This window comes from Heptranchias perlo, chromosome 7 (assembly GCF_035084215.1).
Source record: "Heptranchias perlo isolate sHepPer1 chromosome 7, sHepPer1.hap1, whole genome shotgun sequence".
Taxonomy (NCBI): Eukaryota; Metazoa; Chordata; class Chondrichthyes; order Hexanchiformes; family Hexanchidae; genus Heptranchias; species Heptranchias perlo.
The window spans coordinates 28,541,408-28,554,833 of NC_090331.1; the positions used below are offsets into that span (position 1 = coordinate 28,541,408).

Genomic DNA, 13,426 nt, shown 5'->3' on the forward strand with positions numbered 1-13,426 from the left:
ATCCTAGAAGGTTAAGGGGTGATCTGATCGAACTTCATAAGATATTAAGGGGAACAGTTAGGGTGGATAGAGAGAAACTATTTCCGCTGGTTGGGGATTCTAGGAGTAGAGGGCACAGTCTAAAAATTAGAGCCACACCTTTCAGGAGTGAGATTAGCAAACATTTCTACACACAAAGGGTGCCGCAAATGGCAATTGATACTAGCTCAATTGCTAAATTTAAATCTGAGATAGATAGCTTTTTGGCAACCAAAGGTATTAAGGGATATGGGCCAATGGCAGTATATGGAGTTAGATCACAGATCAGCCATGATCATATCAAATGGTGGAGTAGGTACGAGGGGCTGAATGGCCTACTCCTGTTCCGATGTTCCTAATCCTCTCTTTTGTGAAGACAGACGCAAAGTATTCATTAAGAACCATACCAACATCTTCTGCCTCCGCACATAGGTTACCTTTTGGTCTCTAATAGGCCCTACTTTTTCCTTAGTTATCCTCTTACTCTTAATGAATTAATAAAACACTACGTTAATTTACGTAGCATATTTATGGAGTACCCTTCTGAAAAGCCACAGTTGTTTTCTGAGCTCTGTTAGATAAATCGACAGCATGTAGTCTAGAAGCAATCCCTTTTCCACATGTGTAACTGCAAAATTGTTAATAATAGGCTGGTAATGAAAAGCAGCTGCATTAGCATTTCATAGCCCTAACTCATACATGCTTTAATACAGTTTATAACAACCATTACCAGATAAATGCAATAGTGGAATCCATTCAGACAGAACCCTGGTTTATATTGGTTATTAGCACCAGACAGTGCTGATTACAAATATTTTGCAAACTCTTTTATTTAAAGCTACATGATCATTCTTACTTCAGGAGGGGACACACATGACTTACCTTATTTATTTTGAAAAGAAAAATTCTACCCTAGTACAAGCTGTTCACTGACAAACTGAATCTTCAGCTAAATATTCTGAACTATGTAAAAGCTTCTGACTGTAAAAGCTTCTACAAGTATGTAAAAAGAAAAAGATTAGTGAAGACAAATGTAAGTCCCTTACAGTCAGAAATAGGAGAATTTATAATGGAGAACAAGGAAATGGCAAAGCAATTAAACAAATACTTTGGTTCTGTCTTCACGGAAGAGGACACAAAAAACTGCCCAGAAATGCTAGGGAACCAAGGGACTAGTGAGAAGGAGGAATTAAAGGAAATTAGTATTTGTTTATAAAAAAGTGCTGGAGAAATTAAAGGGACTGAAAGCTGATAAATCCCCAGGGCCTGATAATCTACATCCTAGATTACTAAAAGAGGTAGCCATGGAAATTGTGGATGCATTGGTTGTCATCTTCCAAAATTCTATAGATTATGGAACAGTTCCTGCAGATTGGAGGGTAGCAAAAGTAATCGCACTATTTAAAGAAGGAGGGAGAGAGAAAACAGGGAACTACAGACTGGTTAGCTTAACATCAGTCGTAGGGAAAATGCTATAGTCTGTTTTAAAAGATGTGGTAACAGGTCACTTGGAAAATATCAGTGGGATTAGACAAAGTCAGCATGGATTTATGAAAGGGGAATTGTGTTTGACAAACCTTCTGGAACTTTTTGAGGATGTAACTGGTAGAATAGATAAGGGAGAACCAGTGGATGTGGTGTATTTGGATTTTCAGAAGGCCTTTGATAAAGTCCCACATAAGAGGTTAGTGTGCAAAATTAAAGCACATGGGATTGGGGGTAATATACTGGCATGGATTGAAAATTGGTTCACAGACAGGAAATAGAAAGTAGGAATAAATGGGTCTTTTTCGGGGTAGCAAGCGGTGACTAGTGGGGTACCGCAGGGATCAATGCTTGGGCCCCAGCTATTCACGATATATATCATTGATTTGGATGAGGGAACCAAATGTAATATTTCCAAGTTTGCTGATGACATAAAACTAGGTGGGATTGTGTGTTGTGAGGAGGATGCAAAGAGGCTTCAAGGTGATTTAGACAAGTTGAGTAAGTGGGCAAATACATGGCAGATGCAGTATAACGTGAATAAATGTGAAGTTATCTACTTCGGAAGGAAAAACAGAAAGGCAGAGTATTATTTAAATGGTGATAGATTGGGGAATGTTGATGTACAAAGGGACCTGGGTGTCTTTGTACACCAGTCACTGAAAGCAAACATGCAGGTGCAGCAAGCAGTTAGGAAGGCAAATTGTACGTAGTCCTTCATTGCAAGAGGACTTGAGTTCAGGAGCAAGGATGTCTTACTGCAGTTATACAGGGCCTTGGTGAGACCACACCTTGAGTATTGTGTGCAGTTTTGGTCTCCCTGCCTAATAAAGGATATACGTGCTATAGAGGGAGTGCAACGAAGGTTCACCAGACTGATTGCTGGGATGGCAAGACTGTCGTATGAGGAGAGATAGGGTCGACTCAGCCTGTATTAACTCGAGTTTAGAAGAATGAGAGGGGATCTCATTGAAACATATAAAATTGTGACAGGGCTAGACAGACTGGATGCAGGGAGGATGTTTCCCCTAGCTGGGGAATCTAGAACGAGGGGGTCACATTCTCAGGATACGGGGTAGGACATTTAGAACTGAGATGAGGAGAAATTTCTTCACTCAGAGGGTGGTGAACCTGTGGAATTCTCTACCACAGAAGGCTGTGGAGACCATGTCACTGAATATATTTAAGAAGGAGCTAGATAGATTTCTAGACACAAAAGGCATCAAGGGGTGTGGGGAGAGAGCGGGAATATGGTATTGAGATAGAGGATCAGCCATGATCATATTGAATGGCGGAGCAGGCTCGAAGGGCCGAATGGCTTACTCCTGCTCCTATTTTCTATGTTTCTATGTACCGTCGTGTTCTGGAGAAATACAGCTTATAAAAATGCAGGTTTTTCACAGCCACTGCCTTTGGATTACTTTATTTCATACAGTGCATGTTTAGTAATTGCACTGGACATTGGACCAGCAAAAACCACATACCAACAAGATCAGGAATCCTTCTGCCCACCAGAAGAATGTTACATATTGGGCTATTGGAAACTGTACAAGTGATCCTTAAGATCCTTTTATCCTGAGAATCTCACTTGTTATTAGGCCAGAGGCAATCATCTGCTAGAAGTTTTCAAGATCCTCCGATCTAGTGCACTGCATTAGATACCGAGATAGAATGAGACAGTCTATAGCGATCTCCAGGATATTCCAGACTGTAATATCTGTTAGAAGTTGCATGCTAGCAATTCTACAGGATTCTCTGAACTGTCGCTAAATACCAACTTCCACGTACTAAGCATTCAATCTGTGGGAAACAAATGACAACAAGGATTCATACCCTCAAAAACTTGATAAAAACCTAACAGTTAGTTTATAACAGTGTAGTAATTAAAATAGTGGTCAAACAAATGGAAGTACATTATTTTCTGATGAAGAGCAAGTGCCCTTTTACCCATTTCTCCACCTACAGGTCCTTCCTCAGGCCAGAAGCCCTTAGGGATAAGAATGCACAGAAGATAGCCTACTCCCTGCCTGTCCACAAAGCTAATCTTCGCCAACTACCAGGAAGCAAAAACATCAATTTGCCAGGGACATCCCTCATAATTTTCCCTTCTCCTTCAGGGAATTGCCCAGTCCACTCATCCCTACAGCATGATTGAGGTAGAAAATTCAGTGAAATGCGGCACAAAACTAAGGTGCTGGATGTTGATGCTCCAACATGTAGAAACTGCTTACAAATCCATTTTATGAAGTGTCCACCCCCCCTCCCCTCCCAGTCTATATTATGTATACCTTCATTTCATAGTACTGGCAATCATGGGAAAATTCCAGAAATTATAATTTCTTTTAATCGCCAACTTTATACCTGGTAGTTTTTCAGTCCTTCCCAAGCAGGCTGCAAGAATCCCTGTTTTCTTGAATTCCAGCATATAAAAGTTGGATTTTTCATCCAAGTTCATACTTGTGCGTATAGGATGCCAGGCAAAATGACTCTAAAGGAAGTGTATGTGTAACCTGCCCAAAGACCAAAACAACAAAAAGCATTAAAAAAACCCATACCGATAACAAACAGGTTTGTTAAGAGGTGCTGGGTTAAACCTGCAGGCCTCTGAGAGCTTTGTATTTGTCTGTTTTTCCACCAATGATGTAGAGATGGCACATGGGGAGAAATTTCAACAGGATCGTATTGTCTCTGGAAGTTACTTTCATTAGGTTCAGCTCTTGGCTTTCTTCAGCACTTTATTTTTCCAAGATGATGTTTCAAAACTTACTGGCTTTATGGTAGCATATGTGTTGAAGAAATAGAAACAGTAATTCTCATATATAAATATGGATTTAAGTTACTGTGTCATGAGTTAATTGTAGTACTTCATTCTGTTTGTTTGATATCCAAGAAAAAGAACTTTGCTCAAAGGATGTGGTCATGGCCCTTGGCAACTTAGATATCAATAGGCATGCAACGTACATAGGATTAAAGAGCTTTTCTGCTTTGAAGATTATCTATATTAAGACTCAGTCAATTATTTTCTGTTAATTTTTTTTTTAATTCTGTGCTTCTATTTTAATTTAGTTCTCTATTTCTGCCTCCCCCATGTTATCATGTATCATTTCCCCCTCTCAGATGGCAGGCAGGCAAACTGTTCCCTAGCATTTGCCATAAATGCTTTGTAACCAAGTACGAGAAAATACTAGAGGATGGCCCGAGGGCAATGGAAGGCTCTCTAGCAGACTATTGGAGTGATCAGGTCTGAAGGTGACAAAGGCATGGATGAGATTTTCAGCTGCAGATGGGCAGAGGTAGCAACAGAGGCAGACGATGTTATAGAGGTGGAAGTAGGTGGCCTTTGTGATGGAAAGGATACAAAGTCGTAAACTGAGCTCAGTGTTGAACAGGATGCCGAGGCTGCAAACAGTCTGGCTCAGCCTCAGACAGGGAGGGGGTTAGAGTTGGTGGTGAGGGTATGAAGGCATTGCCGGGGTCTGAAGATGATGGCTTCAGTCTTCCATGTTTAGCTGGAGGAAGTTACAGCTCATCCAAGATTGAATGTAGACAAGCAGTCTGACAGCACAGAGGCAGTGGAGAGATTGAGAGAAGTGGTAGAGAGTCATCGGCATACCTATGGAAGCTAACCTCATGATTTCACCAAGGGGTAGCACGTAAGTGAAGAAGAGGAGAGAGCCAAGTATGGTGACATTGCGGGCGAAGAGAAGTCATTGCTAGACATGCTCTGGCTATGATTGAATATGTAAGAATGAAACCAAGTAAGGGCAGTCCCATGGGGCTGGACAATCAAGGGGAGGCATTGAAGGAGGATCGTATGATTGAATGTGTCAAAAGGTTGCAGAGAGGTAAAGAAGGACAATGAAGGAATGCTGCAGCATGGTCAGAGGCACAGAGAACATCATTCATGACTTTGGTTTGGGCCATTTCATTGCTGTGGGAGGGATGGAAAACTGATTGAAGGTACTCAGTGAGTTGCAGGGGAGATGGGCACAGATCTGGGAGGCGACATAAATTCAAGGACTTTGGAGAGGAAAGGGAGGTTGGAGCTGGGACGGTAATTATCGAGGACAGAGGCATCGAGGATGAGTTTTTTTGAATATGGCAATCACGGTGGTTTTGAAAATGTAAGGGACAGTGTCTTGGAACCATTTACAATATCTGCTAAAATGGAGCCTAGGAAGAAAAGTTCAGTGATCAGAATTTAAATAGGAATGGGGTCAATGGTGCAGGAGTTAGACCTCATGGATGAGATGAGCTTGAAGAGAAGGGGGGTGATTGGCGATATACTAGAGAGACGAGAGTTCAGGACTGCGGGGGGGGAGTTTGATTTTTTTGGGCGGGGGAAGCAGCAGAGGCAGCTGAATGGATGGTCTTTAGGAGAAAACTCCATGAGTTCCTTATGCTTGTTTGCCCTTCAGGATGATCCTCGAGCAGTAGATAATTTTGCCAGAAGAGAGCGAGGCCCAGTAGAGTTTGACCTGGTCAAACCAGATCTAGCGATAGATGGTTAGGCCAGTTGTGCACCACGTACGCTGAAGTTTGTGACCTTGGACTTGAGGGAGTGCAGATGAGGATTGTAGCAGGGGAATGACCGGGATGGGAGACAGTGAAGGTCGCCAGCACATGAGAACCTAATCTAGTTTGACACTCCAGTATAGCACTAAGGATTGCTGTTATGTCAGAGTGTACTGTGCTTCAGGTGAGATGCTCAACTAAGATCTTGGATGCCTATTCAGGTGCTGGTTAAAACTCTAATGGGAAGATTATAGGGTTGGTATTCTCGATGAAAAGGTCTCCTCATCGAAACATAACTAATGAACACATTTTTAAAAAGTTTAATCCAGTTGTTTGTATGTTTTATGGCTTGATTCTGTATCATGAGCAATTCTGATTTCTAAACCAGCTTTCTGCTTTTTATTTAGGCTTAATGACTGTCCCACAGAACACAATTACTTGTGCAAATAAACCCTGCTTCCCAGGAGTTCAATGTTTCGATCGGAAACCACCGTACGTTGGTTTTGTTTGTGGTCGCTGTCCTGTAGGATTCTTTGGCACCGGGCGAACATGTATGAAGATCCCGCGGCTTGGTAAGTGTGATTTTAGTACTGTAAACCCATGAATACATGAGAGCAAGTGTACTTGATATTATAATTTTTTTATAATCAATTCAGTTCTTTGAGCTATAGTACAGATAACTATTACATTTGGTCATCTTAACCTAAGCTGGTGTTACTTTGTTTTAATTAAGGTGCTGTTGAAAACTTAGAGTTCTTTGTTTTAATGCTTTAAGATAAAAGTAATAAAGATTATTTGATAAGTATTATCGGAGAACGAGGGAACATTTTGAATGGGCCGGATCTTGCTGGAGTGGGGCATCTCACGACGTGCCCCACTCCAGCAAGATCCGGCCCATTCAAAATGTTCCCTCGTTCTCCGATAATACTTAGTTAGACTTTTTCTCGCACCGTTCAGCTCAAAAAATTTTTGCGCTGTAACTTGCTGTGAGTGCAAGCTGATAATGGTGCAGCAAGGGCAACAGGGCATCTGGGAGCTTAATTAATAGCGGAACCAACAGTCTATCTCCTTAATTAATGAGATTTAAAGATTGAGAAAGGAATAGAGGAACAACGAAGAAGTAGGGTAAATTAGAGTCAAATCAGGTAGAGAAAGAGAAATAAAGAGAGGGAAAGAAAGTTTGGATTAAGAGAGAGAGAAAAAAGAGACAGAAAGGAAAAGTAAGAAAAAAAAAATTAAAATTTGACATTTTTAAAATCTCTAACAATTGAATGAGATTGAACATTTTAAATTGTTCCCATTCTGAGTCAGAGAGGTTGATTGGCACAGCATTAACGATTATCACATCGTTAAAAAGGTACTTACGCTCTTAATTACCAGACTTTACTTTCTGTGGTGAGTTTAATGGGCAATTAATGTGAAAATCCAGAAAGTTCTTAAAAATAACTGGGAGGCTTAGGGCGAGATGCCGTTTGTGTGAAGCAAGCGGTGGAGAGGCGTAAATCGACCAGCAAGTTCTGCAGATTGGCAGCTCATGACGTATCTCTCAATCCCCTGAACTTGCTGACCGATTTGCGCATTAATAATGGCATGCATCATTAACACGCCGTTATTTTTCCAGCAAGATCTGGCCCTATGTATTTCTTACGTGGAAATAGGGTTTTTTTTAAAAATAGATAGGAACATTGCTCATTCCTATTTATCTAATTTACAGAGCATTTTTTGTTAAGAAGTAATTAAATGGTAATGTGTTGTGTTCTTATGGCTGAATAAATGTTATATTTATATCTGGATCTGATCTGACCATACTTCATCTGAACCCAAATCTATATTCCTCCACTCCCTACTGATTCAGAAATCAATCCAGTTCTTTTTTTGAATGTTTTAACAGTCAGTATTCAATGTATTAGATGACAATCTATTTCATAAGTTATCCGCTGAATATCGAAATCATTCCTGTAGTTGAGATATATGGTTAAGGAGGGTGACCCACCACCACCTTCTCAAGGGCAACTTGGGATGGACAAGAAATGCTTGTCTTGCCAGCGATGCCCACATCACAAGAATGAATTAAAAAATATATAGTTGCTCAAGTAAAACAGAATCATCAACAAAGCCTTCAGTGCTGTTAAGTACCCCTAAAGGCTCATCAACAACTCAATTGTTATTTTCGGCTACAATAAGTAAAACATAAATTAAATTCAGATGTACTTTAAAGTGTTGCGTAGAAATTTTTTCATGGCCTGACTAAGCCTAGATTCCTAAACCACAATGCAGGTAGGCCTTTTAATAATAACAGCTTTACTATGACCCTGGGGCCTTGAATCAAAATGGCACAGTTACAAGTGTATGTGAACCTGGAACTCACTGGGCCCATTAAAACCTCTTCCAGAATAGATTGTTTGCAGATGTTTCCCATCTGTGTTTTGAATCCACTCACTGTAGTGATATGATGTGGTTTTGTTTCTGCATGCCACACATTCTTTTTGCTGTCACTAGTAAAATCCATTGTGGCACAATGATCTACATTCGCTATCTTGCAATTAGCTTTTAATGATCTAACAGCATAATAGGGATCTCCTATTGCAGATTTTTTAAAATTGGTTTGCTTCAGACTAAATCAGCACATTTGAGCATTGTGGGTGGAATTACGTTTCAACAAAAAATGAGAGTGCCTTTTTTTCTCCAGTTCACAATTCAATAATGAAATCACATGCTGAGAAAGCACTCATTTCAAAGCCACATATTGATGCAATTTTGTTAGTGGATCATTAGTCAACAACAAAAACAGACATTCTCACATTTTTCATTAAAAGAGGAATTTCATTCCTAGAGTTCAAACATGCCTGACCATTTTTTACCATGTTGTTGTCCAGTCGCAGGACAAATTGTTCGTCATCTCATGAGCACAACCATTTTACCTATAGTGCTACCAGTCTTTCCTGACCTCCTGGTACTTGTGGACAATTAGCAACTGGTGTTGTTGACTCTTTTAGTAATGTATTAAAGTGATTATTAGTATAATAAAGCAGCAGATAAATAATTATTTAACAATGAACCATTACATTTGTTCAAATTCAACAGAGTTGACCATATATACACTGGTAGGATTAACTTATTAAAATATTCATAGTGCTTCATGCAGTTACCACCATTCCCAGAGGCTACTGCTATCTTCCATATGGTGGCTCTGGGAAGCGATAGTAAATAGGGCGGATGCCACGAAAATCTGTCAGGAATCCCGGTCCCGCCTTCCCTCACTGTCATTTGCATACGGCAAGCGGGGAAAGAGTGGCCAAGAAGCAGGGAAGGGGTGGGGGTGGGGGGAGGGTGGTTGTACTGCCGGGGTTTTTCCACATTTTATCCAGCTATCACACTGCTTTTGGGCGGGATCATGAAGGAGAAGCCAGCCCCATATGTCAAACATCATGTTCAGTGGCTGCTGAGGGACTGTGTAAATAGTTTCAAACATAAAATAACAATCTTTGGCAAAATATATGTAACACAACTGATCATGCATACTCTGCAAATCTTTTTTAATGAAAACACTGGATTAAATTTTTATCTTCTAATGAAAAATGGGAGAAATGCCTGTTTAATGACACACTAGTGAAATTGCTGGAAGGTATGGCTGAAAATGTGATTTCATTAGCGATAATTAAAAACTAGCAGCCAACCACAACACACTTGCAATAATCCTTTAATGCTCCTCAAGCAGCCGACGAGCCACTTAATATAAATGTCAAAGTTTGATTCGGGTGTGAAGTGTTCTGTTTTTTGAGGAAATTGGCTGAACTCCAAGTTCCAAAAAAGTAGATTTACCAACCAGGTTGTGCATGTGCTGGTAACCTCTATTGTGGAGAAACTTGAGACTTTTGGTGGAGAATGACAGCCCACAAATATGTAGAGGCAACAAATAATTATTTTAGATAATCCCTTAGAAATATCAGTTACTGAGGGAAAAAGATGCAGAAAAACATAAGGAATAGGAGCAGGAGTCGGCCATCCAGCCCCTCGAGTCTGCTCCGCCATTCAACAAGATCATGGCTGATCTTCTATCTCAACACCACTTTCCTGCACTATTCCCATATCTCTGGATGTTTTTAATATCTAGAAATCTATTGATCTCTGTTTTGAATGTATTCAATGACTAAACCTCCACAGTCCTCTGGGATAGAGAATTCCAAAGATTCACCACACTCTGAGTGAAGAAATTTCTCCTCATCTCAGTCCTAAATGGCCTACCCCTTATTCTGAGACTCTGACCCCTGGTTCTAGACTCCCCAGCCAGGGGAAATATCTTCCCTGCAACTACCCTGTTGAGCCCTGTAAGAATTTTGTATGTTTCAATGAGATCACCTCTCATTCTTCCAAACTCTAGAGAATCTCTCCTCATACGACAATCCCGCCATCCCAGGAATCAGTCTGGTGAATCTTCGTTGCACTCCCTCTATGGCAAGTATATCCTTTCTTAGGTAAGGAGACCAAAATTGTACACAATAATCCAGGTGCGGTCTCACCAAGGACCTATGTAATTACAGTAAGACATCTTTACTCCTGTACTGAAATCCTCTTGTAATAAAGGCCAACATACCATTTGCCTTCCTAATTGTTTGCTGCACCTCCATGTTAGCTTTCAGTGATTCATGTACAAGGACACCCAGGTCAAAGGAACATAGGAACAGGAGTAGGCCATTCAGCCCCTCGTGCCTGCTCCGCCATTTGATACGATCATGGCTGATCTGTGATCTAACTCCATATACCTGCCTTTGACCCATATCCCTTAATACCTTTGGTTGCCAAAAAGCTATCTATCTCACATTTAAATTTAGTAATCGAGCTAGTATCAATTGCCGTTTGCGGAAGAGAGTACCAAACTTCTACCACCCTTTGTGTGTAGAAATGTTTTTTAATCTCACTCCTGGAAGGTCTGGCTCTAATTTTTAGACTGTGCCCCCTACTCCTAGAATCCCCAACCAGCAGAAATAGTTTCTCTCTATCCACCCTATCTGTTCCCCTTAATATCTTATAAACTTCGATCAGATCACCCCTTAACCTTCGAAACTCTAGAGAATACAGCCCCAATTTATGTAATCTCTCCTCGTAACTTAACCCTTGAAGTCCGGGTATCATTCTAGTAAACTGTGGGCGAGAAAGTGGCAGATGGAGTATAATGTGGGGAAATGTGAAATTATCCACTTTGGTAGGAAGAACAGAAAAGCAGAATATTTTTTAAAAGGTGAGGAACCAAGAAATGTTGGTGTTCAGAGGTATCTGGGTGTCCTGGTACATGAATCACAAAAACTTAACATGCAAGTACAGCAAGCAATTAGGAAGGCAGATGATTTAGCCTTTTTTGCAAGGGGTTTGAAGCATAAGAGTAAGGAGGGCTCTGGTGAGACCACACCTGGAGTACTGTGTACAGTTTTAGTCTCCTTACCTAAGGAAGGATATACTTGCCTTAGAGTGGGTGCAAGGAAGGTTCACTAGATTGATTCCTGGGATGAGAGGGTTGTCCTATGAGGAGAGATTTTGTGGAACGGGCCTATATTCTCTGGAATTTAGAAGAATGAGAGGTGATCTTGTTAAAACATAAAATTCTTAGAGGGCTCAGCAGGGTAGATGCTGAGAGGTTGTTTCCCCTAGCTGGAGAGTCTAGAACTAGGGGTCATAGTCTAAAAATAAGGGGTCGGCCATTTAGGACTGAGATGAGGAGAAATTTCTTTACTCAGAGGGAAGTGAATCTTTCGAATTCTCTAACCCAGAGGGCTTTGGATGCTCAGCCGTTGAGTATATTCAAGGCTGAGATCGATAGATTTGTGGACACTAAGGGAATCAAGGGATATGGGGATAGTGCTGGAAAGTGGAGTTGAGGTAGACGATCAGCCATGATCTTATTGAATGGCGGAGCAGGCTCAAGGGGTGGTATGGCCTACTCCTGTTCCTATTTCTTATGTTCATAAACAGATTCATTTCATTGCCTCTTGCCAGAGACAAGCAGCAGGAGCCAGCACATGGGTTAGCTTGCATTGAAGGCTTCCCCAAGGTGCAGGGTGCCGTTGACTGCACGAATATTGCCATGCGTGCTCCACATCTGAACTCGGCCATATTCACGAACAGAAATGGATCCCACTCACTCAATGTGCAACTGGTGTATGACCACATGCAACACATCATGCAGGTCAATGCCCGCTATCCCGGCAGCAGTCATGATTCCTTAATTCTGCGGCAGTCCTCCATGCCACCTATATTTCAACCAGCACGGCATGTCAAAGGTTGGCTACTGCACGACAAGGGTTATCCTCTCATGAAATGGTTTACGACTCTGGTCCATAACGCATGCACACGTGCACAGCAGGCCTACAACGAGAGCCATGCCGCCACACGGCACATCATAGAGCACACCATAGACGTACACAAGCAAAGCTTCCGCTGCCTGGACCCCTCTGGCGGAGCCCCACAGTACTCAGCTGAGCGGGTATCTAGATTTGTCATTGTATGATGCTTGCTGCACAACCTCGCCATTATGAGGGAATAGTCCTTGCCACCGCCCATCAGGCGAGAACCTGAACAACAGGCAGAGGAAGAGGCGGAGGAGGAAGTGGAGGAAAAGGCAGGGAGGCTACAAGGTAGACAGGTCCTGTCTACCAGGGCTCTGTGTGATCAGATTATTAATGAGCAATACCAGTAACCTCAACAACACCTCCCGATTCACCAACAGTCCCACACTCCTTACCTTTTCGCTCCCACATGACCATCAAATCGTCCTCCTTATGATTACACATTGCTTCCTCCCTCAGCTCATCGCAGAAATAAAAACCACCACCAAAGGCAAATTCAAATCCACATTTACAAATTAACAAATGAAATTGTGCAGACAAAATGAGACTATTCACTCTTGTGCATTCCTTTAGTGCCTGTGGTTCGTGTATCTTTACGTTTCCTAGTGTTCCTACGAGGTGCATCCCCAGTGGCTGGAGCATGGGAGATGGAAGCCTGGGTGACCTTCAATTGAGGAGCGTGCAGATGGCCTTGGAGGACGATGTCGAGCAGCTCTGGGCTGGGAGGGCTCGGCTTCAAACTACACCATCTCGGCCTGGGCTGCAACAGTCTAGTCCGGCTGGCTGATAGACAACAAGGGCGGAGTGGCAGTGGTGGGAGCAAGAATGCTGTTGTCCTGAGAGAGCACAGCAGGTTCGTCTTCCATGGCGCCACTGCCACTCTCACGGAGCGGCGCCTCAGCAATCCTGGTGATCTGCTGGAGAAGAGATTGCTGGACTGCTGGAAGCCCCTTTCAACAGTAGTACTTGATAGCAGCAGTCTGAGCTTGTAAGGCAGCAATCTGAGCTTTCAAGGCAGCAGTCTGAGCTCCAAATGCAGCAGTCTGACCTTGGATGGAAGATGTTTG

At 42.0% G+C, this 13,426-nt stretch overlaps 1 protein-coding gene across 1 annotated transcript in view; it reads left to right on the forward strand.

Moving 5' to 3' along the window:
- si:ch211-246m6.5 (von Willebrand factor D and EGF domain-containing protein) overlaps positions 1-13,426 on the forward strand; it is a 222,272-nt gene that overhangs the window by 177,274 nt on the left and 31,572 nt on the right. The window contains exon 20 of the mRNA XM_067987197.1: positions 6,426-6,590. Coding sequence (XP_067843298.1) covers positions 6,426-6,590 — 165 coding nt within the window. The remainder of the gene's footprint in view (positions 1-6,425; positions 6,591-13,426) is intronic.